Source organism: Arachis stenosperma, chromosome 1 (genome assembly GCF_014773155.1).
Source record: "Arachis stenosperma cultivar V10309 chromosome 1, arast.V10309.gnm1.PFL2, whole genome shotgun sequence".
NCBI classification, from domain to species: Eukaryota; Viridiplantae; Streptophyta; class Magnoliopsida; order Fabales; family Fabaceae; genus Arachis; species Arachis stenosperma.
Genome location: NC_080377.1, coordinates 8352547 through 8374698, shown reverse-complemented (window position 1 = coordinate 8374698; position 22152 = coordinate 8352547). Strand labels below are relative to the sequence as shown.

At 31.0% G+C, this 22152-nt stretch overlaps 3 protein-coding genes across 6 annotated transcripts; 1 reads left to right on the top strand and 2 right to left on the bottom strand.

Annotated features, from left to right (window-relative positions):
- Positions 1–1645: 1645 nt before the first annotated feature.
- Positions 1646–6028, top strand: LOC130945760 (probable serine/threonine-protein kinase WNK4). Of its 4 annotated transcripts, none has more exons than XM_057874474.1 (7): positions 1646–1864; positions 2373–2489; positions 3125–3390; positions 3848–4229; positions 4308–4611; positions 4789–5100; positions 5238–6028. In XM_057874474.1, the coding sequence occupies exons 2-7, from the start codon at positions 2439–2441 to the stop codon at positions 5648–5650; spliced, it is 1728 nt and encodes a 575-aa protein (XP_057730457.1). In that variant the 5' UTR covers positions 1646–1864; positions 2373–2438; the 3' UTR covers positions 5651–6028. The 4 variants fall into 4 exon arrangements, with proteins under 4 accessions (XP_057730457.1, XP_057730465.1, XP_057730462.1 ...); XM_057874482.1 differs by having other exon boundaries at positions 1652–1828; XM_057874479.1 differs by lacking the exon at positions 1646–1864 and adding an exon at positions 1896–2246.
- Positions 6029–9642: 3614 nt separating this feature from the next.
- Positions 9643–10827, bottom strand: LOC130945245 (transcription repressor OFP1-like). Its single transcript, XM_057873980.1, has one exon. The coding sequence runs from the start codon at positions 10753–10755 to the stop codon at positions 9766–9768; it is 990 nt and encodes a 329-aa protein (XP_057729963.1). The 5' UTR covers positions 10756–10827; the 3' UTR covers positions 9643–9765.
- A 5940-nt stretch (positions 10828–16767) lies between these two features.
- On the bottom strand, positions 16768–18100 carry LOC130974606 (protein GRAVITROPIC IN THE LIGHT 1-like). Its single transcript, XM_057899472.1, has 2 exons — positions 17420–18100; positions 16768–17328 (listed from the first exon to the last, which is right to left on the bottom strand). The coding sequence occupies exons 1-2, from the start codon at positions 18098–18100 to the stop codon at positions 16768–16770; spliced, it is 1242 nt and encodes a 413-aa protein (XP_057755455.1).
- Positions 18101–22152: the final 4052 nt, after the last annotated feature.

Genomic DNA, 22152 nt, shown 5'->3' with positions numbered 1-22152 from the left:
CTTTGGAGTCTGGATAAACATCTAGTTACACATTATCTATAGACAGATTTTTCTCATCATTATTACTCTTAAGATTATCCATACATCATAAAAGACAAGACACAATGAAACATGACAAAATGGATGATGAATAACAATAACTCAGGCCAACAATCTCTTATTTAGTTACCGGAACATAAGGGTAGGCAGTTATATCACAGTCACAAAAGTCAACCTTGTCGTCCTTCACATCTCCAACTCCAAGACCCCATTACATCACACGAGAGAGAGGCTAAAATATTTTAAGAAAATTATATTTGTGTTGTTTTTTATTATATATAGGTGTTTATAAAATTAGCTTATAACATTTAAAATATTTGATTTCACTTTGATAAGCCAATCTATTCTTATTTTCATAAATTTTGCTAAGAACCAATTAAAAATAAAGTCAACTTTAGTCAATTAATTAAAAAATAAATTTATTATAAAAAAATCTTACTATTTTAATTTTGTGAATTTTAAAATTAAAAAAATTGACTTAATTTATATTATAATTGGTTCTTAAACTTTTTCTACTTCGATTTAAGTACTAATTAGGTCAACTAAAGAAGTTAAATAAAATTACAACAAATATAAAGGATTTATGTATTTTTGATAAAACAATTTATACCTTCACAATACATATCACTAAAAATACCAACAGAAAACAAATAAAACACTTATATTTCTTAAAAATTTTCTTATTGTCATATTCTTTTTTAGAAAATCCTTTTTGGCACCATAAATTTAACGAAAATATTTATGAACACAATTTAATTATATAAAGTATTTCATATATTTTTCAACAAAATAATAACAATAATAAATTAATACTTGGATTTATTTCTAAACTTATAATTGCGTTTCAATTTAATTTTAAAAGTTTTAATTTACTCAATCTGATTCCTCAACTTGGCATTCATAATTTAAGTTAGTCCCTGATCCTATTTTTGTCATAAAACTATTAATGGTGTGCTGAGATAAATTAACAATTGTGACGCTGAACTTTTAAATATTATTTGATGTAACAATTAAATTTTTTTACTTCAATTTACTTCCTAAGAAGCCTTTAAATTCTTAAGTGAAATTAAAATTAGGATTCTAAAACTTTTGTAAGAAAAAAAAGCAAAATAAAAAAGTTTCAATTATCATATCAAATAATTTTTAAGAAGTACGTTAATCAATTGGGTGACGAAAATAAAATTAGAGACCAAAATCAGTCACAAATGCTATAATAAAAAACAAATTGAGTAAATTAAAATTTTAAAAATTAAAATAAGATGTAAATATAACTTCATATATTAAAACAAGTATTAATTCTATAATAATATTTTAGAATCCGTTTAATTTTACAATTTAATTTTGATGGACTACCAGTGTAAAATAATTTTACACGTGCATTTAATTATATAAATTACATCAATAAAAATAACTACTTTTTATATTTACTCCATAAATAGTTATTCAAAAGAATAGATGTAATTGTACACCATATAAAATACTTTACAATGTCGGTATATCAAATTAAACTCCTTATTTTATTGGCAAAATTTTAAAATAAATAAGATACAGAATAAAACTATAAAAGTGTTAGAGAGTTGGCACAAAATCCTCAACTCTTCTTCCACCTCGTTTTACCATCTTTCTGCTTCTCTGCATCCTCTGCCTTCTGTTCTGTTTCTGTCTCCTCCCTACCCAGTTTCTTCAACAACTTCCATTTTTCTTTAAATTTATCTTTCCACTATTGCATGTTATTATCCACAAAATTCCTGTAAATGCTTCCACCAACGTGTGGCCACAGATTCTTCAAGTTCCGTGCTCTACTTCTGTCTCTTATCTTAACACAGTAACCAACTAACCATGATCACTTCTCTCTCTGCACTTGTTCCTACATATTTGAATTTCCAGTTTTACCCCTTCCCTTGAATCAACATGTTCAAAATTATTGGGCTCACTCACATGAAAAACACGTCGCTTTCCTTAGTAAAAAGATTCATTCAATTATTCATTATCCATGCTCTCTTAATTATTATTATTCTTCTTCTCCTCTCTCAATTGTGTCTTGTCTTGTCAAATCTTAGCACCCTCCACTCTATTTTGTTTCCATTAGATAAATAATAATAACACAACAAAAATACGTTTAATTAAATTAAATAAAAAGGAAAATCAAATGGTCGATAATAAGAACTACTATGAACACATAACATGCTGTGTTGTATTGAAGATGGGTAGGATCATGAGGGCAAGCCTTGGATTTAGGATTCTGCTATTCTTATTATTATTTTTAGCATAAAATTCTCTTTCTAACTATTATTATTTTTATTATTAATTAATTATTGTTGTTGTTATTATAGCATATAGTGTCAGGAGGTTAGCAAGGTTGCTCTTGTAACCAAAACGTGTATTCCCACAAAGAAAGCATGGAGGATCATCGTTACATGGAAACTGATCCAACTGGTAGATATGGAAGGGTAAGTTCTAAATTCTAATTAATCCTTCCTTTTTTGTGTTGTGTTGTGGTGTGTCATATTCTTTTAATTATAGGTGTTATCATTGATCATGTTTCTTAAGATTTTTTCTTTTTTTGCTCAAACATGTCTCAATGTTACAAGAAAAGATTTCTAGGGTTCAGCTTTTTATTGCTTTAGAGCAATCTGCTTCATATTGCATAGTTATTGCAAATTAAATTTAAATGTTAAGGCATCATTTTGTTATCAATTATATTAGGTATATATATAACTATATACTAAAAATAAAAAAAATCAGGCACGTGTATAAAATACTTGTCGGAATATAAAATACGCTTTGCAACTAATTTGGCCTTCACAAAGCAGGGTGATATAAACTTTCATGAGAGTTGTTTTCATGGTGTGAGATTATTAAGACAAATCCATGGTTGAGAGCTTGATCACATGTTCTTGTGTGTGTATCATTATTCCAGGTGTTGAAAATATTTGTTGATCATGCACTTCCCTAACCATTGATTAACATCATATAAATTAACTTGAATTGTGGAAAGTTGCAGAAGATACTTTTGAAAACAGAGTTCTCATGCCTAAAATTATGTGAAACTATTTGATGTTGGTTCAAAATTGGATGTGATTAGGTTGGAGAAATTCTTGGAAAAGGGGCAATGAAGACGGTGTACAAAGCAATTGATGCAGTGCTCGGAATAGAGGTGGCATGGAACCAAGTCAGACTCAACGAGGCGCTTCGCTCGCCGGACGACTTGGAGAGGCTTTACTTAGAGGTTCATCTCCTCAGTACCCTCAACCACGAATCGATCATGCGATTCTATACCTCTTGGATCGATGTTGATAACAAGTCCTTCAACTTCATCACAGAGATGTTCACTTCAGGAACACTCAGAGAGTAAGTTGTCATACATAACACTTCATATACCTCTATGTAAATGCATAACTTTTTAAAAACATTCTAAAGTTCAATCTTTCTTTGTTCATTTTTCTTAATATAGACTTGTATATAAAGTGTAATTTACATGCACTTATCTTCATGTGAAGGTGATAGTTGAGAATTCTTATACGACAATTTAGTTAAGAGGAATGCTAGGGGGCAGTAATTTTGATGATTTGTAGCCATCAAATAGCCATCAAGATAGTTCTAATGGTATGAGATTAGTGTGAGATTTCATCCAATGGCTCACTTTTCATTGCTGGTTAGAATTTAACAAAGTTGTTGCCCCCTAGACTTTCCCTTTAGTTAAACTTGTTAAATCATATGATATTCTCAACTATCAACTTCATATAAAAACAACTGCATGCAGGTGAGTCTTTGCATATTAGATATATAACCGTTATGGCGTATGCAGATACCGGAAGAAATATAAGCAAGTTGGGATTCAAGCAATAAAGAGTTGGAGTCGCCAAATTTTGCAAGGTCTCGTTTATCTACACGAGCACGATCCTCCGGTAATCCACAGAGACCTCAAATGTGATAACATATTTGTGAATGGCCATCTTGGACAAGTGAAAATCGGCGACTTAGGACTAGCGGCCATCCTCCGTGGCTCGCAGCTGGCTCACAGCGTTATAGGCACCCCTGAATTCATGGCACCGGAGTTGTACGAAGAAGAATACAACGAACTCGTCGACGTGTACTCTTTCGGCATGTGTGTTCTGGAGATGCTTACTTCTGAATATCCGTACAGCGAATGCGCAAACCCTGCGCAAATTTACAAGAAAGTGACTTCGGTAATAACAGAATCTGACTTGACATACATTTTCGAGTTACAAGTAAAATTTAGATCTTATATACATTGTATTCCTCAGGGGAAGTTGCCGGCGTCATTTTCCCGGTTAGAAAACAAGGAAGCACAGAGATTTATAGGCAAGTGCCTTGTATCTGCACCAGAGAGACCTTCTGCAAAGGACTTATTGCATGATCCGTTTCTTGTGTCTGACGATACATTATCAATGGCGAAAATTGGAATTCAGAAGCCATTTCTAAATTACAATGAGATGGAGAAGCTTCAATTGCGCGACGATGTTGCTCGAACAGAGATGTCGATTACCGGGAAACTGAACCCGGAAGATGATACTATCTTTCTCAAAGTGCAAATTACCGACAAGGATGGTAAATTATATATATGTGGATGTAGGTGAAAACTCAGTACAGTTGACTTCACGTGAAGTTGAAGTTGACTGCAGCTGAGTTTCTACCATGGACCATGGATGTATATATATTCTTGTTTGTTTCAATTTAGATTCTTGAAATTTATCAAGTTTTGTTCTGGCTTTTAATTTCCGGCAGGGTCCAGTAGGAATATATTCTTTCCGTTCGACATTGTGACGGACACGCCGATTGATGTGGCGGTGGAGATGGTGAGAGAATTGGAGATCTCGGATTGGGAGCCTTCGGAAATTGCATATATAATCGAAGCAGAGATTTCCGAACTGATGCCGAATGTGAGGAGAAGTAACTGTTCAGATGCCTGCCATACGTTCGACGATGACTACGACCGGCCTCGCCGGCTTTTCTGCTCCGGCTCTTCTTGTTCCTCCTCCCAAGAATCCATTTCCAAGGCCGATGAAATACCGAATCATGGATATTACTGCCTCCATGGTATGTCTTTATTAATACTAGTGTACCAATACTGTAGCTGCATTCGTAAAGACAACTGCATGTGAATGTTCACGAATAAATAAATGTGAAATTAGTTAAGATGATAAGTAATTTCTTCTCGTATTCTACCGTTGCAGATGATATGCACGACGATACGAGTTCGCGATGCTCGTCGCAAGGGACATATTCCAGCTTGAATTTTTGTTCAATGGATGATCATGAATACAATGTGGCTTCTTCTGCAAGAAAAGATAAACATAATCACATCATAAAGAGTCACCACAAGTGTACAAGGTTTTCCCCTCTTGAGGAACCAATCACTCTCAACCGGGGCAAAGTTTTCGCCGGCGCGGCGAGTAAAGGTAAGAGAACAATGGACACTCCTAAACTGATGAGGAACAATTCGCTGATTGACATGAGGAGTCAGATGCTGCACCGGCAGCTCGTTGAGGAGGTTAACAAAAGACGGTTATTCAAAACGGTTGATGCCATTGAAAAGATTGGATTTCAAAACCCTTCTGAGATATCCAGGAAAAAATCACAGCCATAAGATGTAAAGTCATCAACAAGTGTCAAGTGATGAAGAACTAAAGCTAGAAAAGAAAACGGATGCCTCTTCATCATTGAAATTGAAGATTGAAATGTTCTTACTTAACCTTTATTTGATAAATAACTAAATACATGTATATAACAGAAAAAAAAAAGAGAAAGAAAACAGATAAAAAAAAATTAAACATAAGGAGGAAAAAAGCATTTTAGGGTAATTATGTCTTCAAAAGTATGATGTAGCAGCATGCACCAATATTTCTAAACAGGGGTACCAGTATTAAGATCCTTGATGATTGTAATTTATCTTTTCTTTTGAGTTCCTTTAATTTTTCATGTTATGTCATGTACCAATCTGCATGATTTTTAATATATGATTATGTGTGCTATTTTTTCATTTATCAGCAATAATCAAGGGGTTATGAGACTTAAGGGTTTTTCCTAGTTAACACCACAACTTAAAGCATATGTGGAATTCAATTTTGTTCAATGGTAAAGTGATATTTTTTTTTTCTTTTCATAGTAACTCATTATTGAAATATTGGATGTGATAGTTGCTGAATGTGGCTAAGCATCCATGCGAGAACTCGGTGCACACATGCCCAATATTCCTTGGTAGAGTTATTGCAATTATTTGATTATAACACATCAATTTCAATATATATTTTGAGTTATAAATGTATTTAATTTCTAAAGTAGCAAATATTGTCGAGCAAAGGAAATGTATTTAATTTAACAAGTATGATGCTTATATATATATATATATATATATATATATATATATATCCCTTGATCTTGAAGCTTATTTGCTAGATTATTGGATCTTGGTAAAATGATATTGCTTTTTTGTTAAATCTAATTAAAGATTCAAAAGTAATTAAACCATTTATTTATGAAGTTAGTAATTAAACCATTTCTGTCTCTACTTGATTTCTTGAAAGAAACAGGACCTGAAATTGCTTCTGTATCTAAATTCTAAAGAGACTGGTCAACTTTTATCAAAGAAAATAAATAATTAAAGAAACTCATGCATTGTGCAATTATGAGAAGCTCTTTTTTTTTTTAATCAAGAACATTATGTCTAGTTAGCTAAGTGGGGATTTATTTTCCTAAATTTTAATGTGGTCCTCACTTTTTTCCAATGATTAATTATTACTTTCTTACCAGCTGGTGTTTGTTATGATCTTGTTGTGGTCCTCTTGAATTGCTAAAAATTTTTAGGATTTTGCTAACTTGTGTCCTAAGAACATATATTAACATACCATAAAAAAAAATATTTTAGAAAATTTATTGTAAAAATATATATATTTTTTTAATTTTTAATACATTGAATACATAAATAATATTAAAAAATTAATATTTTTTTAGAGCATAAGTTAATTAAATCTAAATTTTTATTGTTGTAGTTGATGTTATTATTATTTGATAACTTTCTATTTTCATAACATTTTTTGTGACTCAAGCAGTATCTTCAGGTTTTTTGTGTTCTACTACTGTTCTCATTCATTGGTGGCACTGATATTGATGACAATGCTTTTTGTGTTTGTGTGCATTCATGGAATTTGAACAGAGTTTCTTAAATTGCATTTTCTGTATACCCCAAAGCAGGTACTAAGTTTAATTAATTAGTTACAACTCACAACTTCTCTAAGTAATGTTTTCTGATTTTTTTTTCTCTTATCTGTAAAAGTTATGTAGCTATTCTGCCACCTTAGAACTTTATGATAATATGATATTTGTTACAATTTCATTAGGCATGTAATTTTATAGTATACAATATTTTGATATTAGATTTTTTAACAATTAATTAATAATAATCGTATTTTTATATAAGTATTAACAATATTTTGTGTATAAATAGTGTTATTGTATTTATTATACCATTGGTTTATTATGAATGAAAGGTTCATCAAATGATGAGTGCAAAAGTTGTAGATTCATTCTATGGCATTGCTTCCAACTTCAAATACATTCTTTAACATGTGTTAGCTTCATGCTTCAATATTGATTATTCTTATGTGTTTGGTTCTACTTTTATAGAATAGATTCTTCTAGGTAAAATTTTGGTAGAATCAATTCAGATAAAATTGGTTTAGTTAGAATGAATTTAATAAATTCTTATTAGTAGTTCCTCCAAAAATAATTCTAACATACATAAAGGGAAAAAAGCATTAAATATTTTATTCAACTAGTGTCATAAGAACTCCATTTGGAAAATAAGCTAGTACAAAATAAACTTGTTCTTCTTTAATTAGGAGGATACCTGTACTTGCCACTACTTGTGCAAACTACTTGTCTTGACTATTTAGGGAAATTTATCTACTTAAATGTGTGTCACTACCAATGTCAATAATTGCCATATATTGGGTTAAATTTTTAGAAGGCATACAAGCGAATGGCCTACCATAAATTCAGAGTTCACAAATTTGAGAATTATTACTACTACTCACAAATAGATATATCGATATATTTTAAATATCTCTAAAAGATTATATATAAATTTTAATTTGGTCATAAAAAAATTTAACGAAATAGAAAATGTTAGAGGATCAACACTACACTTTTAATTAGTAGAAAAAAAATGAAGAGTTCGTTAACGTTGGCCTCAAATGCAAGGCAAATACAAGGAAAAAAATATTGATCGTTTTAACATTTCTTTTGAAAGATATCAATATGAATTAAGTTGGTCATTTTATTGTTTTTTTTATTAATTTCTAAAGTACATCAATGACTGATAGCAAAATATTATCAAAAATACCAATTTGATTTTTTAGCGACTAACGGACTAAATTAAATATATACATGCACAATCTTTTAAATACTAATTCAATTGTTAACCTAATATATATTAAGAGAACAAGTTTATTAATTTGAATCACACGAGAGGAATTTGAGAATTTTATATCTTTTAAGCAAGTGTGGAGTTCATTTTAGATTGTCCTATTATCTTGAAATGAGTTAAACAACAAATTAATTTGATTTTTTTTTTATGGATAAGACATGTTACACTGACTCACATAAAAAATACTTATAATCCGATTTGAAATAATCATTAAAAGTTAATTCTCTATAATTTTTTTTAATAGCCGTAGCAATTAAAAAACTAAATGGTATTTTCCTTGTTGAACGAACCTTAAAGTAAACTAAATTCCATAGTTTATATTAGGGGTGTATAGGCCGGCCCGGTCTAAAGAGTCGGTTCATATTCGAACATTTTAGGAATTAATTTGGTTTGATTTAATTGGGTCTATGTTAAGTAAAAGTCTAAAAAATAGATTCGGTCATTATTTAGGGTCGGATCTCGGTCAAAGCGAATCCGGTTTTATTCGATCCATATGTACCATAAGGGGTCTAATATATGGATTTGGATCCTCTAAAGTTTGAATTTCACTTTAAAGAGTAAAGTGTGATCTCTCATCATTTATTTCATAGGTAGAAATAACAATAAATATGAGAGAAAAATTATTCAAGAGTAGAAGATCACACTTTACTCTCTAAAGTGAAATTCAAACTTTAAAGGATCCAAATCCCTAATATATATATATTATACACGCGCTTTAAATTAATTCTAATATTATATTATAGTAATTATAAACTTATTTTTATTTTTAATCACACTTGTTGAATTATAAAATAGATCAAAAAATTATTAAATTAGAATTTATGGACAAATATAGGTATCAACTTCTCATAACAAATATGTTTTTTTCTTCTTTATAAATAAGTGTATCATAATTTCTTTTATATAAAATTTATCAAGATCTAAATTTCACCGGTTTAAATCCGGTTTAGTGTGACCTAAAAGTAGCGAAATTTCACTGAGTCTAGAATCGAATAAGAGTTTTAAAAATAAATCCAATTATTATTTAAGATGGATCCGAATCTTTACCGATTCATGTACACCCTTAATTCATATTTCAGAACTAAAATTAACACAATTGAATAAATTGTTCTATTTCGATTACAACAGAGCTAAAAACACAGAAAGGAGGAGATTTAATAAACATTTGACATAACATAACTAGAAGATGGATCATGAACTTATTATTTATACAAAATTATACCTTGCTACTGCATTTTTTTAGTACTATACATACGAATTTGGATAATCTAAGAACTTTACAATTTAAGTTGAGCCATGTCATACCATATTTGCTCAAATGCTTTAACAATGAGATCATGGTATTCACTTGAATTCAGTGAAAGATAGCAGGCAAGAAGGTTCTCCAAATCCTTGGAAGCAAGGATTTGATTCTCTCTGATCATCTCCACCATTGAATCCCTGAAGTCTTTCTGCGGATCGACCGACGACTTAACGATGGCAAACCCCTCCGGAAAACCTGCATTCTTTGAGTTTGATCCTTTGCATGACACGCTCCTTCTTGCATAGGCTTGAACCTTCCGGTTCGCGAGTTTTGGAGAATTGACTCTTAGCTTTATTCCTTTAGAATTAGCAGAGGATTTTCGAGATACTAGACATGTTTGAGTTGGACTAACGAAGATTTGTTCTTCGAATTTCGCCGGCTTTGTCAAGATTGGAGCAAGGCCTAATGGCGAAATTGCGTCAGTTGATCCACTCTTCATGTCAATTATGATGTCATTGGTTGAAGAACTGACTCTGCAGCTACATTCAGAGGTTACCAATCTATTAGGCCTGCTGCCACGAGCGTTAAACTCGTGGCAGTCAGACTCGGATGACGAATCACATCCTCTTGTTTCATGTTTTGGTTTAGTCCAATTTGGACTATTTTTCTTTTCTAGAGAATGAAAGCTCCAAGATTCTAACACCGGCGACGAAACAATCGGCGGCGTAGAAGGCTCATAGATTGTTTTCCTTTTAGTTTTTCTCTTTGAGGAGGACTTTCTTGGCGAATCACCGAATACAAAATCGGAATGTTTTGTGTAAATAGGAGAGTTATGGAACTTACCAGCTTTGTTATTGCTTGGTTCAATGGAGAAATAGTGATGAGAAGTTGAAGTTGTTACTTTCTTGTTATTGATAACATGAGAGGCATTGTTTCTCTTCCTTGATTTGCTCATATCCCTCAGTTTGTAGAACCAACCATTTGGTATCATATCTGAAAATTTGAACTTGTTATTCCCCATCATCAAAGTGTGTGTTTTGGACTCAAATTGTTGAAATGGAAGATGTAGGAAGCTAGGGAAGTTGGTTTATAACATGAAAAGAATAAAAATGGAAGTAATAATATAAAGTTGGTGGTCCACTATAAAAGTTCCTCCAATGCAAAAATGAAAGTAAAGAGAGACCAAATTGACTTTCTCTAATCATTGCTTCCAGAAAACACGCACAAATCTCTGAACTTTGTGTTAGCATATATAGGTATTAATTAATTAGTCTGTGTTCTTGCTTATCAAAGTTGTCAATTTCTTGGTATGCAATAAAGATGTAAGATAAATTTTGGTTTTTTTTGTTATTTTCTTTGTTATCAAATATTTCGGTAAAGATACACTGTATTAGAATAAACCAAAATTTGGCATGTCCCAAGTATCTAAAATCTTGCTTGTTAATAAAGAAGAAACTTGAGAAATTTTTAATAGATGTACTTTTTCTTTTCACTTTCAAAAAAAAAATATTTTTTCTCTCATCAACATTAATTTTGCAACCATAAAATAATACTATATAGATATTTAAGACGGCCAAACTAACAAGTAGGTCTCTTGATATAATGGATAAATACTTAAATATATACGTTTACGGTTTACCATAGATTTTATGATTTTACAACCTAACAAGCTAAAGAACAGTATGGTAATGTAATAATGTCACAAAAGTTCCATGATAAAAGCATGTTTAAGTGTCCTCATATAACTCCTTGAAGAATTTACTATGTAATAGATTACCTACCATCACTACTACTTATGAACACTTTTTATGGGTCAATAATATTCTATTTTACCAACATTTTGATAGTGGTTGAAGGAAATAGTAATAGTAACCCATAATTTGGTTCTCCATGCTTTGTTTGGGGATATTCATGTATTTAATCTTTAAGCAAGTAATCATGAATTCAACAAACAAGAGAGACCCATTTAAAAATACTTGTTTTATTTATTTATTTATTTTTTATTACTTGTTTCCAAGTATTAGAAATGATGACATTAATTTATTCGGTCACAAAAACAAATCTTATAGCATAGAATTGGTTATATAGATGCCATGAATTTTATTTGGTAGATCTTACAAAATTGTAAAATATTATAAGAAATTTTTGTTAATTGATAATAAAAAGTGTTTACTTAGCAATATGGCTATGCATTCATCCCCAACTTTGCTATTATTACTATGATTAAAATATTATGGTTTTTCTAACTGACGACAGTAGTTAAAAATTTCAAAAGAAATATGTTTTGAACTTCAACTTTATCATTGCATTAAAATCTTACATTTTCTTATGAGAGACCATCTTAGTCCTATATAACTCCTAACACTAGTTTTTCGTTACTTCAACTTTATAGATTAGTATTTTTTTTTTCATTTTTTTTTAAAAGCTTACTAGATATAAATCTTCGAGTATCTTAGATTGAAAACTAACAACTAATTTTTAGTTGGAAAAAAAACCTCTAAAATAGAAGTTGGTAAAATAATAAAATAATATAATAATTATCTTTGAATTTGTAATTTTTATGGTTAAATACGATTTTGGTCCGTACGATATAGGTAAAAAAATTTTTTGTCTCTAATTTTTTTTTGCATACAAAATCGTCCATAAGATTTAACTTAGTTTTAAAATCGTTCTTTTTACCAAAATTTTAAATTTTATTATCAAATTATCCTTAACTAAAAAAATTATTAAAAAAAAAACGAACAAGAGGGAGAAAGATTAGAGAAGGGAAGAAGAAGAAGGGAAAAAGAGAGAGAAGAAAAAAAAAGAAAAAAAGAAGAAAAAATAGAGGTAACTTCCATCCAGACGCAATCTTTTCTTTAGTTCCTCTCTTCTAAATTTACTATCTTGGTCATTATTTTTAGTAAAATAATATAATAATTATCTTTAAATTTATAATTTTTATTATTTGTGAATTACACCATTTTAGTTTAAAAAATCTTACTTTAGAAACTTTATCGCATCAAAATTGTAACCTCAATACTTAAACAACAACCCAAACAAGTTACAACTACCAATTGATAGACATCATTATTTTGACTTGACTTTTTTTTTTCATAAATAGTGTCATACCAAGTTGCAATTGGACCATTCTCAATAGGGGTGTGCATGATCCGATCCGGTTCGAAAACTCGACCTGACTCCAAACACTTTATGGGCTAATTTGGTATTATTTTATCGGGTTTAGAGTCGAGTAAGGGTCTCAAAAATAGACTCCGTCATTATTTCGGGTCGGATCCGGGCTATAGTTCGGGTCACTCGAAATCAGTCTAGTGGCCCAGTCGTCATACACAATTAATATTTTGTGTTATTAGTGATGAATGATGTCTATTCTTATGTGGGGTTTAAGTATTGTAAACTTTAAGACTCCGTTTGGTTAATGTATATGATGAGACATAGACACAAAGACATAAACATTAAAGACATGGACATAAAATATTTGTGTCTATGTATTGTGTTTGGTAAAAATAAAGAACAAGACAAACATACTTTAAAAAGACTGAATTACCCTTTATTCTACTAGAAATTTTACTATTATTACTACACATCCATTATCCCAAACACTACATGTCATCACTATTGAATTTTTATTTCTTTTAATATTTTTTATTTCTTCTAATATCATATTAAATTATCATTCAAATATTAAATATATATATATATATTTTGAAAAAAATAAAAAACTAAAGCTCAGAATTTATCAAAGATTAATCAAAATTTAAATAAATAAAAATTAAATGTACAATTTTTTTTTATGAAATAGAAAGATAAATTTAGTTATAAAATCTACAAGAAGAAGAGAAAAAGAAATGTTTGGGGAGATAAGAGGACAAATTTTAAAATTTCAATAAGGATAAAAGAGTAAAAAATTAGTGTCTCACAAGTTGTGTCTTAGTGTCTCACCAAATTAGAGGTACACAAATTTAATGTCTCCGTGTCCATCCGTGTCCTCCCGTGTCCTTCGAAAATATGTGTCTCACCAAACCAAACAGCAGATATGTGTCACCGTGTACCACTGTGTCTATGTCTCAGTGTCTATGTCTCTCAGACCAAACGCTGCCTAATATTTTGTATTATTAGTTATACTAAAACTATAAGTTAATATTTTATGTTTAAAATGCATAATATTATGTTATTTGTATTGATTTAAATATTTGGTGTTATTAGATAATATTAGTATTGATTATGGTTATGCTTTAATTTTAGAGAAGAGTTGGTTCTTGTTATATTTTTCTAAGTGAATTTTACCATATCAAATAATGGTTAGAGTCTTAGAAATTTAGATATTTTCACATGCTAGCTTATTAGAAGGTATTACCCGATTTTCACCCGGTTTTTACCCAGTATAATCGTGGCCCGAAAGTGTATAGATTTCATTGGGTCTAGGGCCGGGTTCGGGTCTAACAAATAGGTCCGGTATATATTTCGAGCCGGATATGTGTCACATCAAATCCGGTTTCACCCAGCCGATGCACACCCCTAATTCTCAATCCCCCAGTTCAGGTGAATTCGGTGTATTTGCCAAATGATGTAAACTCACATATACTCGTCTTTATATAAAGTTGATAATTAAAAATTATTAAATAATAATTTAATCAAATCATTCAAATTATACGATAATTCTCTACTATTAATTTTAAATAAAAACAATTACATGTAAATTTTCTCTTTGTCTAATACCATTGTTCATGCCCAGTACAAGGCCAAGGTTGGTAAGGCTTAAATTTAGCCCTTTTTGTTTTTTTTTTTTTTTTTGGGATCCACCTATATTTTCATGTTGCTTAGAGTAAATCCATGCAATTAACAAAAAAAAAGAATAAATCCATTCTATTTATGTTTATTTAAGTAATTAGTTTATTTATCTATTTTAATAAGCATAAAAAATTTAAATTATATTTTATGTATATATTAACCTATTAATTAATGACAAATTCTTAGTCTTTAGACCGTCAAATTAAAAAATACTCTAAAAAATAGAAACGGAGCCTCATACATGATAAGGACTCCAACTAACAAATTTTTTCTATAAGTTAGGTATAAATTTTAGTTTATCCCCTCTTAAATTTTGTATTTTTTTCTTTGTTAACAGTAAATTTTTTTTAACCCCTCCCTAAAAGTTAATTTAGCTCCCCTGATAAGAAATAGAAAAGAAAAAAAATGCTACGTAAATACCTAATAAGAAAGTCATACTAACTAGTATTTATATCACATCATTCTTTTCTTTGGAGCATACAATGTGCCATTTATTCTACAGCATCTATTCAAGCTACACAAAAAACTATTGATCTTTGTTTCCATACTCAAAAGTCCTAATCCCACAGGCACATGCAAGAATCTTGACTCTTGATGAGAACTATTTGGTGATTATGATTGTAAAAGAAATGAACATGAGTGACTTGATGGATGTTAGAGAACTCTCTAATGATATGTTTGGCCAGAGGATCCCCCATTTATGGCTGAAGGGGAAGAGAGCACAAAGATATTACTAACTCTTTTTGTCAAGGATTGCTATTTTTTTTAAGTAAATTATCATTTTTATCCATAGAAGTTTTAAATACTGACAAATCTATTTGTGAAAAAAAAAAAAACTAACATTTCTATCACAAGAGCTGATTTTGTACGATAAAATTATCCAAACACTGAAAAATCACCTAAAAACCCGAATTATCCTTTTCCTAATCCTAATCTCAACACCCCTCCTTCAAATCTCAGTCCTCCCTTTATTTTTTTCATGGATTTCACCACCTTCACCAATAAACCACCGCCACCAACCGTAAGCCCCACCTTCGGAGACAAAGGAAACTTCGACGGCGCACCGCCTGCCGCCAGGGACTGCATCCCGTCCTCCACGCCTTCCCGTGTAACCTCCTGGTAAAAAGCAAGCATCCCATGTGCACCACCCAAAGAAATCACCTTTGTGTCGTAATCGCTGTTCTCGATGCAAAGTTCGAGCTTATCGCGGATGTTGCATTGAAGGCATGCTCTGAAGCCTCCTTCAATGAGAGGGAGGAAGACAGTGTAGAGAATCTAGTTACTCTTGTCGCTGTTGTTAGATTCGAGGTGAGAACCGTCCTTGGTCTCAACGAGAAGGCACTGAGTTTCCTATGTAATGTCTCTTCCTTTGTCATCCTCTGAACCATCAACCATAGCTTGAAGCTGAAGGAGGAAGGTGAGGTTTACAATTGGTGATGGTACTAATGGTAGTGGTGTTGGTGAAGGAAATGGTGAAATCTATGAGAAGAGAGTTGAGATATGGGGAAGAGGTGTAGAGATTAGAGTTAGAAAAATGGTCATTTGGGACTTTTAGATAATTTTTCTTTGTTTGAATAATTTTGTTGTGGGTAAAAATGATAGTTTCTATTTTTTATGGATAGATTTGTCTGTGTTCAAAACGTAGAAATGGTAATTTTTTTTTTTTTTCTATTTTTTTTACATGAAATTCTAGGTAATGATACATCTACATTAATTTGAGATGGAAATGAAAGTGAAGCAGCAAGTAGCATGTCCGAAAACAGAGACAAATCAGCACCTAAACTAAGGGAGATTACGGGGAAAAAATTAGCTAAATCAATCAATCAATAAATAAGAAAGGAAGGAACAAAGAAGAGAATATAGAAAGAAACTTTTCCCTTGATGCACAAAAGTGACATCAATCATCCTACCAAAGTCAAAGCATGCTTCTAGGCTCCTTAAACGTTTGCAGAGACACTTAGTGCTTATGTATTAACTTGCATCCTTGTGAAATATGAGGTCATTTGTTATCAATTGCGTCTATCATCTTTTGCAAAAGATAGAAATTACTAATTAGAAACAGTCAGAACAAGCATATACACATCAAGATCCTAATCATCGGGACGCAGATGAAATTACAGGATACAAGAACTAAACTGATGGATTAAGTCTCTAACACAACCTAGTAGTCATGGTTATCTTGAACAGCTAAGCTACCACTAAAGAAATTCTTGTACAGAACAAGAATTGCCAGCTAAAAAGACTACTACAAAGCTTCAGATTGTTTTGAGATATAAACTTGAGACTTCACCAATGTTTGTCCGATTTTAATGCCAGGCATGATCATGAACTGAACACTGTAGGTTCCTTGTTCTGCAATCTCTCTTTCCACATTGACAGATTCCATGTACAAACTTGAGAACATGCTTCCATTGTCTGTATAAAACATGGTTGCATTGGGGTCTATTGATGCTGCAGAACCTAGCAAAACCCAAACCCATTTAGCCATTTTCGTGAATAATTGATAGAACTCTGTTCTCGGGTGCTTGCCGTTTGAAACCAAACTCCGGTGATCCAAATTTCCAAAGAAAGACTCTTCCATTGTGCGATGAACAACCAGAAGATACTTTGTTCTGCAAAATTTGGAGAAATCTGAGCCTGGATTCTCCATCAGTGCATCAATTGGATCATCAAACTTCACAACATCACCAACATCATAAGATCTTAAGGACACCCCATGAAACATTCTGCGAGCAATGTAGGCCTCGAAAGCATACTTCTTGTCTCCCCTTTTGACATAAACAGCATCATTCTCAATCCATTTTTGCTGCAGCATCCAAGTCCCAACCTGAAGCCTTCATCAAGCTAATCAACGGTTTTGCAAAATCATGAATGGACATTGAAGAAGCCTCAAAGACCTCATGGAACTTAGCAACAGTCGAAACACTTGCATTCTTCATCTTATTTATCCTCTTGATCTTCTCTGTCAGATTCTTATTCACCATCTCCAAATCATGAAGCTCTTGTCGCAACCGAAGAATCTTAGAGTCTTTAACATTGTTCTTACCCTTAAGCTTCCCCAACAATGCTTCCTTGGCCTTAATTTCAGATCGTAAGCGATCAAATCTCCCAGCATTTAACATTGCAATCCTGCATTGCTTCTCCTTATATTCAACCTTGAACTTGCAAAGCTTCTCAAGCTCAGCACTTACTCTTTTATCAGCAGAAACAACCTTGTGAGGGTCATAAGGGATATGAGCTTGTTGAAGCTCAAGATAAGCCAATTTGATAGCCGAAACAACATCGAAGATCTTCATGATCTCCAAACCAGCACAAAAACCCTCACCTTTAGGCACCTCAAATTCAATGGGATGTGGATGGATTTTCTGTCCATGGCTCCTATTATCATCACTTGCAACACTACTAGTGTTTCCACTCACTGAGGCATTATCACAAACAGGTTTGTGCAAGTGATGGAGATTGGGGAGTTCAGATGAGAACACCCCAATGGATTTCAATGTGCACACTTTTGCCAACTTGCTAACAATTTCTGATATATTTGGGTTTGGTTTTATGAGTTTGGTGTTTGAACATTCCATCCCAAAAATATCAAAAACTTTCTAAACTCATAAAAAGACCAATCAATCCCTAACAAAGTTCTAGCTTTGCTTCAAAATACAACTAAAACCAACCATCCACAAAATCTTCACACAAAGAAGCAAACTCAAAGACATTAGATTATTAGAAAACAACAAAAGAAGCAAGATTTTCACCACTTAAAGCACTATCTAACACTTACCAATGAAGGGGTGTCTCTAGATTCAAAGTAGTGAATATTAAACATGACAATGAAACATAATAACAAAAAAAGGACACATTTTGAGGATGAACAAAGCATGAGTGTGTTCAAGTTGGAGGATGCAAGAGAGAAAATCTTACCAGAAGAAAGTAGAAGTGAAAAGGGTGAATGGAAATGGTGGTGTTGGAAAGAGAGAAGGGTAGAAACATTTAGTTGAGGTTCTGACATGCTGAAAAAGCTTGAAAGTAGTGAAGGCGCGTGTGTGAGAGTGTGTCCTTGTGCTCTTTTCTGCAAACACTGTCAAATGCGACAAAATTCATCGACTCTTGTTATTATTACTTTTCTTTTCTTTGCTCTTTGGAACCAAGTGCATGCACAACCGCGGGAATCTTTTGCTTCGAAATATGCTATTTTCTTCACTTAAAATAATTGGGTTAACTTCTTATCTTACATTTTTTTATTAAGGAAAATTGTTTTAATTAAATAATTTTAATTGTTTATTTGTATATTTTACCTCAATTATTTTTGGGAAGTAGGGTGAGTGATGGTGAAAGATTGGAGATCCGAAACTAGGTAGAGTTAGAGTTGTAATTAAAATTTTAAAATTAAATTATTTTGAAAAAATAATTTAAAATTTTTAAATAATTTTTTAATATTTAAATAATATTATCTATCAAAATTTATTTTTTTATGGATATAACGTTAAATTTGTTTATGAATTATTTTTTTAATATTTTAAATATTTATTGGTACAAATAATAGTTTATTTGAAGAGAAAAAAAAACGAAAATAATACTTAAGATTTTACAAAATCAGCCATTATGTTTATCCAAATTATCTTATATATTTTTTAATAAAGTAAGTATTGTTAAAATTATTATGTGTTTTTTGCACAATTAAACTTTAACAAAATTACAAAAACAAAAAAATTAAAGAGCTATACTTTTATATTTTTGTTTGTATTTTGATTATAAATATAATTTTAGTTTGATTATATTGTTTATAAAGTTTGATAATAGATATGATATAAAACTACTCTATATTTTTACATAGGCGATTGATTTTTTGCATTCTTGTAATATGGTTGAAGATTTTTTAAGTTCTTTGTTTAAGAGTTTAAAATAGGGTCCATCTACTGTACAGATGTACTTTTGTACAGATTTACAGATTTTTGTCTTTTATTGATTTAAAAGCGTGTCACTAAAAGTGTTGCTTAAAGAGAAAGTGTTATCCTTAATCGTTAACTTGGCTCTGATACCAATTTTTAAAATGTAATTTCTTTTTCAAAATTTCTATTAACTCTTCATATTTTGCTTCGAATAAGTTTATAATTTGTAGGGGTGCACAGACCCGGCCCGGCCCGAAGGCCCGGCCCGGTCCCGAACATTTTAGGGGCTAATTTGGTGTGATTTCATCAGGTTTAGGACCGGGTAAGGGTCTCAAAAATAGACCCGGTCATTATTTCGGGTCGGGTCCGGGCCATAGCTCAGGTCACCCGAAGTCGGCCCGGTGGCCCGGTCATCATACACAATTAATATTTTGTGTTATTAGTGATGGATCATGACTATTCTTATGTGGAATTTAAGTATTGTAAACCTTAATATTTTGTGTTATTAGTCATTATAAGACTATAAGTTAATGTTTTATGTTTAGAATGCATAAGACTTTAGACTAATGCATAATATTGTGTTATTTGTATTGATTTAAATATTTGGTATTATTAGACAATATTAGTATTGATTGTGGTTTTGCTTTAATATTGATTGTGGTTATGCTTTAATTTTAAAGAAGGGTTGGTTCTTATTATATTTTTCTAAGTGAATTTTACCATGTTAAAATGGTTGGAGTCTTGGAAATTGGATACTTTTGTTAGCTTACAAGAAGGTATTACGTAATGTAATATTAACGGCCCGGTTTCACCCGTTTTACCCGTATAATTGTGACCCGAAAGTGTATTGGTTTCATCGGGTCTAGGGTCGGGTTCGGGTCTAATAAATAGACCCGGTATATATTTCGGGTCGGGTCTGGGTCCTATCAAACCCGGCTTCACCCGGCCCATGTGCACCTCTAATAATTTGTATAGATTTGGTTGGTGGTACTGTATAATTTGCAATTTTATAATCAAAAGTATTGACCATTTCTACTATTACTAATTCTGATTTCATTTTTATAGTTTTTCAATCTTGTTTTAGTTTATAATATTCCTTTTTGCATGGATTATTGTATATAAAATCTTTTATCTGTTTGTCTTTTTCTTTAATATAATTTTTCAAATCCTCAAAAACTTCTTTTATTTCTACACTTTCTGTTGTTTCTAAATACCTTTTTAATTTTTCAACTTCATTCTCCATTTTTTCTTTCAACAGCTTTAATTCTTTTAGGTCATAATATGGTGTTCTAGGCATTTATAGATTTTTTAAGTTTAACTCCAACTTTTTATATTTGTTTTTATTTCTATCCTTTTTATTATAAGGTCATTATTTCGAACTGAAGATTATTTAATTCCCTTTTATACTCCTTTATTTTACTTTTAATTTTTCGCCCTTTTTTCTTTTTATTTTGTTTTCTGGTCTTTCAATCTTTGTATACTTCATTATTTATCTTAGAATCTCTGCAAATTCTATCATCGATTCATCACTATTTTCTAGAGATTCTATTAATTTTTCTAACTCTTCAACTTCTCCTTTTAATTTGTCATAGATTATTTTTAGAGTTTTAAATGCTCTTTGATTTATTTCAGAAAACTGTAAATAATTCAACCGATTTTTTCTTTCAAAGAGCTCTTGCTTCTTATCTTGATAGGTTACATATATTTTTTCTTTATTTATTGTCATAACTTAGTGTTTATGGTTTCATTTAATTTTTCGACCTTTTTTATTAATTCTTTTATTTCAGAATTTTCTTCTTTGATCTTTAACTTAGATAAACTTAACGGGCTATTAATTTTGGATTCTCTTATTTGAAAATTTGATGAAACTAATTTTTCTGATGGTTCTTTTAGTAAAAGAACTGGGTTTTCAATAGCTTTATATTTTGGTATTTCTGTCTTTACAATTTTCTGAAATAATTCATCCACATAAATTCTTTCTCTATTTTTAAATATTATACTATGATGGCTATTTGTTAAAGCATAATTTATTGCATATGTAATTGAAAATGGTTCATCGTCTTGTTCCATTAGATTTTTTCTGTGAAATTTATAAGCCAAACTTATAGATCTTCCAAGATTTTCAGTTGATAAAAGTATAGCATATCCAAGATGGGCATTGAATTTAACATTTACGTTTGCCAAGTTTCCATGAACAATTCCAATTATTTGATCTATTGGGTCATCAGTAATTCTTTTATCACAGATTGCTAAGCTTATTGGTGAATTAATTTCTTTCATATATGTAGATTTGATTAAGACTTGTATAGTACTAATATGAATCCATCAAATTTTAGATCTTTTTTGTTGATCCTTAATTTTCTCAATCTGTTTACTCAATTCTTCATCATTTATCAAAGCTATTTCAAGTTCTCCATTGGCAGATTTTATCTTTATAGGGGCTTCAAGTTGAATTTTTCCATAGTATATATTTTTTCTATTAAAACTTCTTTTAAAAGATTTTGTTTATTAAAATTTTCATTTGATTTGAGATTTAATTCTGTTTTTAGAACAGCCTGTTTTTCATTATCTAATAAGGCAGATAATCTATAATAATCAAATTCTTCCGTTAATTCTAAACTTTCTAAATAATTCATAACTATGAGATTAGGATAAAGGCGTACCTTTCTGGAGAAAAACTTCCTTTATTTAGAATATTTACATAAGATGTTTTTATCTCCAGAGGGGAGATTGTAGATACTAAC

Bases quoted from the DNA above. Each gene is read 5' to 3' on its own strand.
- LOC130945245 (XM_057873980.1), bottom strand. From the start codon at position 10,755: ATGATGGGGAATAACAAGTTCAAATTTTCAGATATGATACCAAATGGT.
- LOC130945760 (XM_057874474.1), top strand. From the start codon at position 2,439: ATGGAGGATCATCGTTACATGGAAACTGATCCAACTGGTAGATATGGA. The intron at 3,391-3,847 runs GTAAGTTGTCAT...TGGCGTATGCAG, and splicing joins ACTTCAGGAACACTCAGAGA to ATACCGGAAGAAATATAAGC. The intron at 4,612-4,788 runs GTAAATTATATA...AATTTCCGGCAG, and splicing joins GCAAATTACCGACAAGGATG to GGTCCAGTAGGAATATATTC.
- LOC130974606 (XM_057899472.1), bottom strand. From the start codon at position 18,100: ATGGAATGTTCAAACACCAAACTCATAAAACCAAACCCAAATATATCA. The intron at 17,329-17,419 runs GTCTTTGAGGCT...TGGATGCTGCAG, and splicing joins CTGTTGCTAAGTTCCATGAG to CAAAAATGGATTGAGAATGA.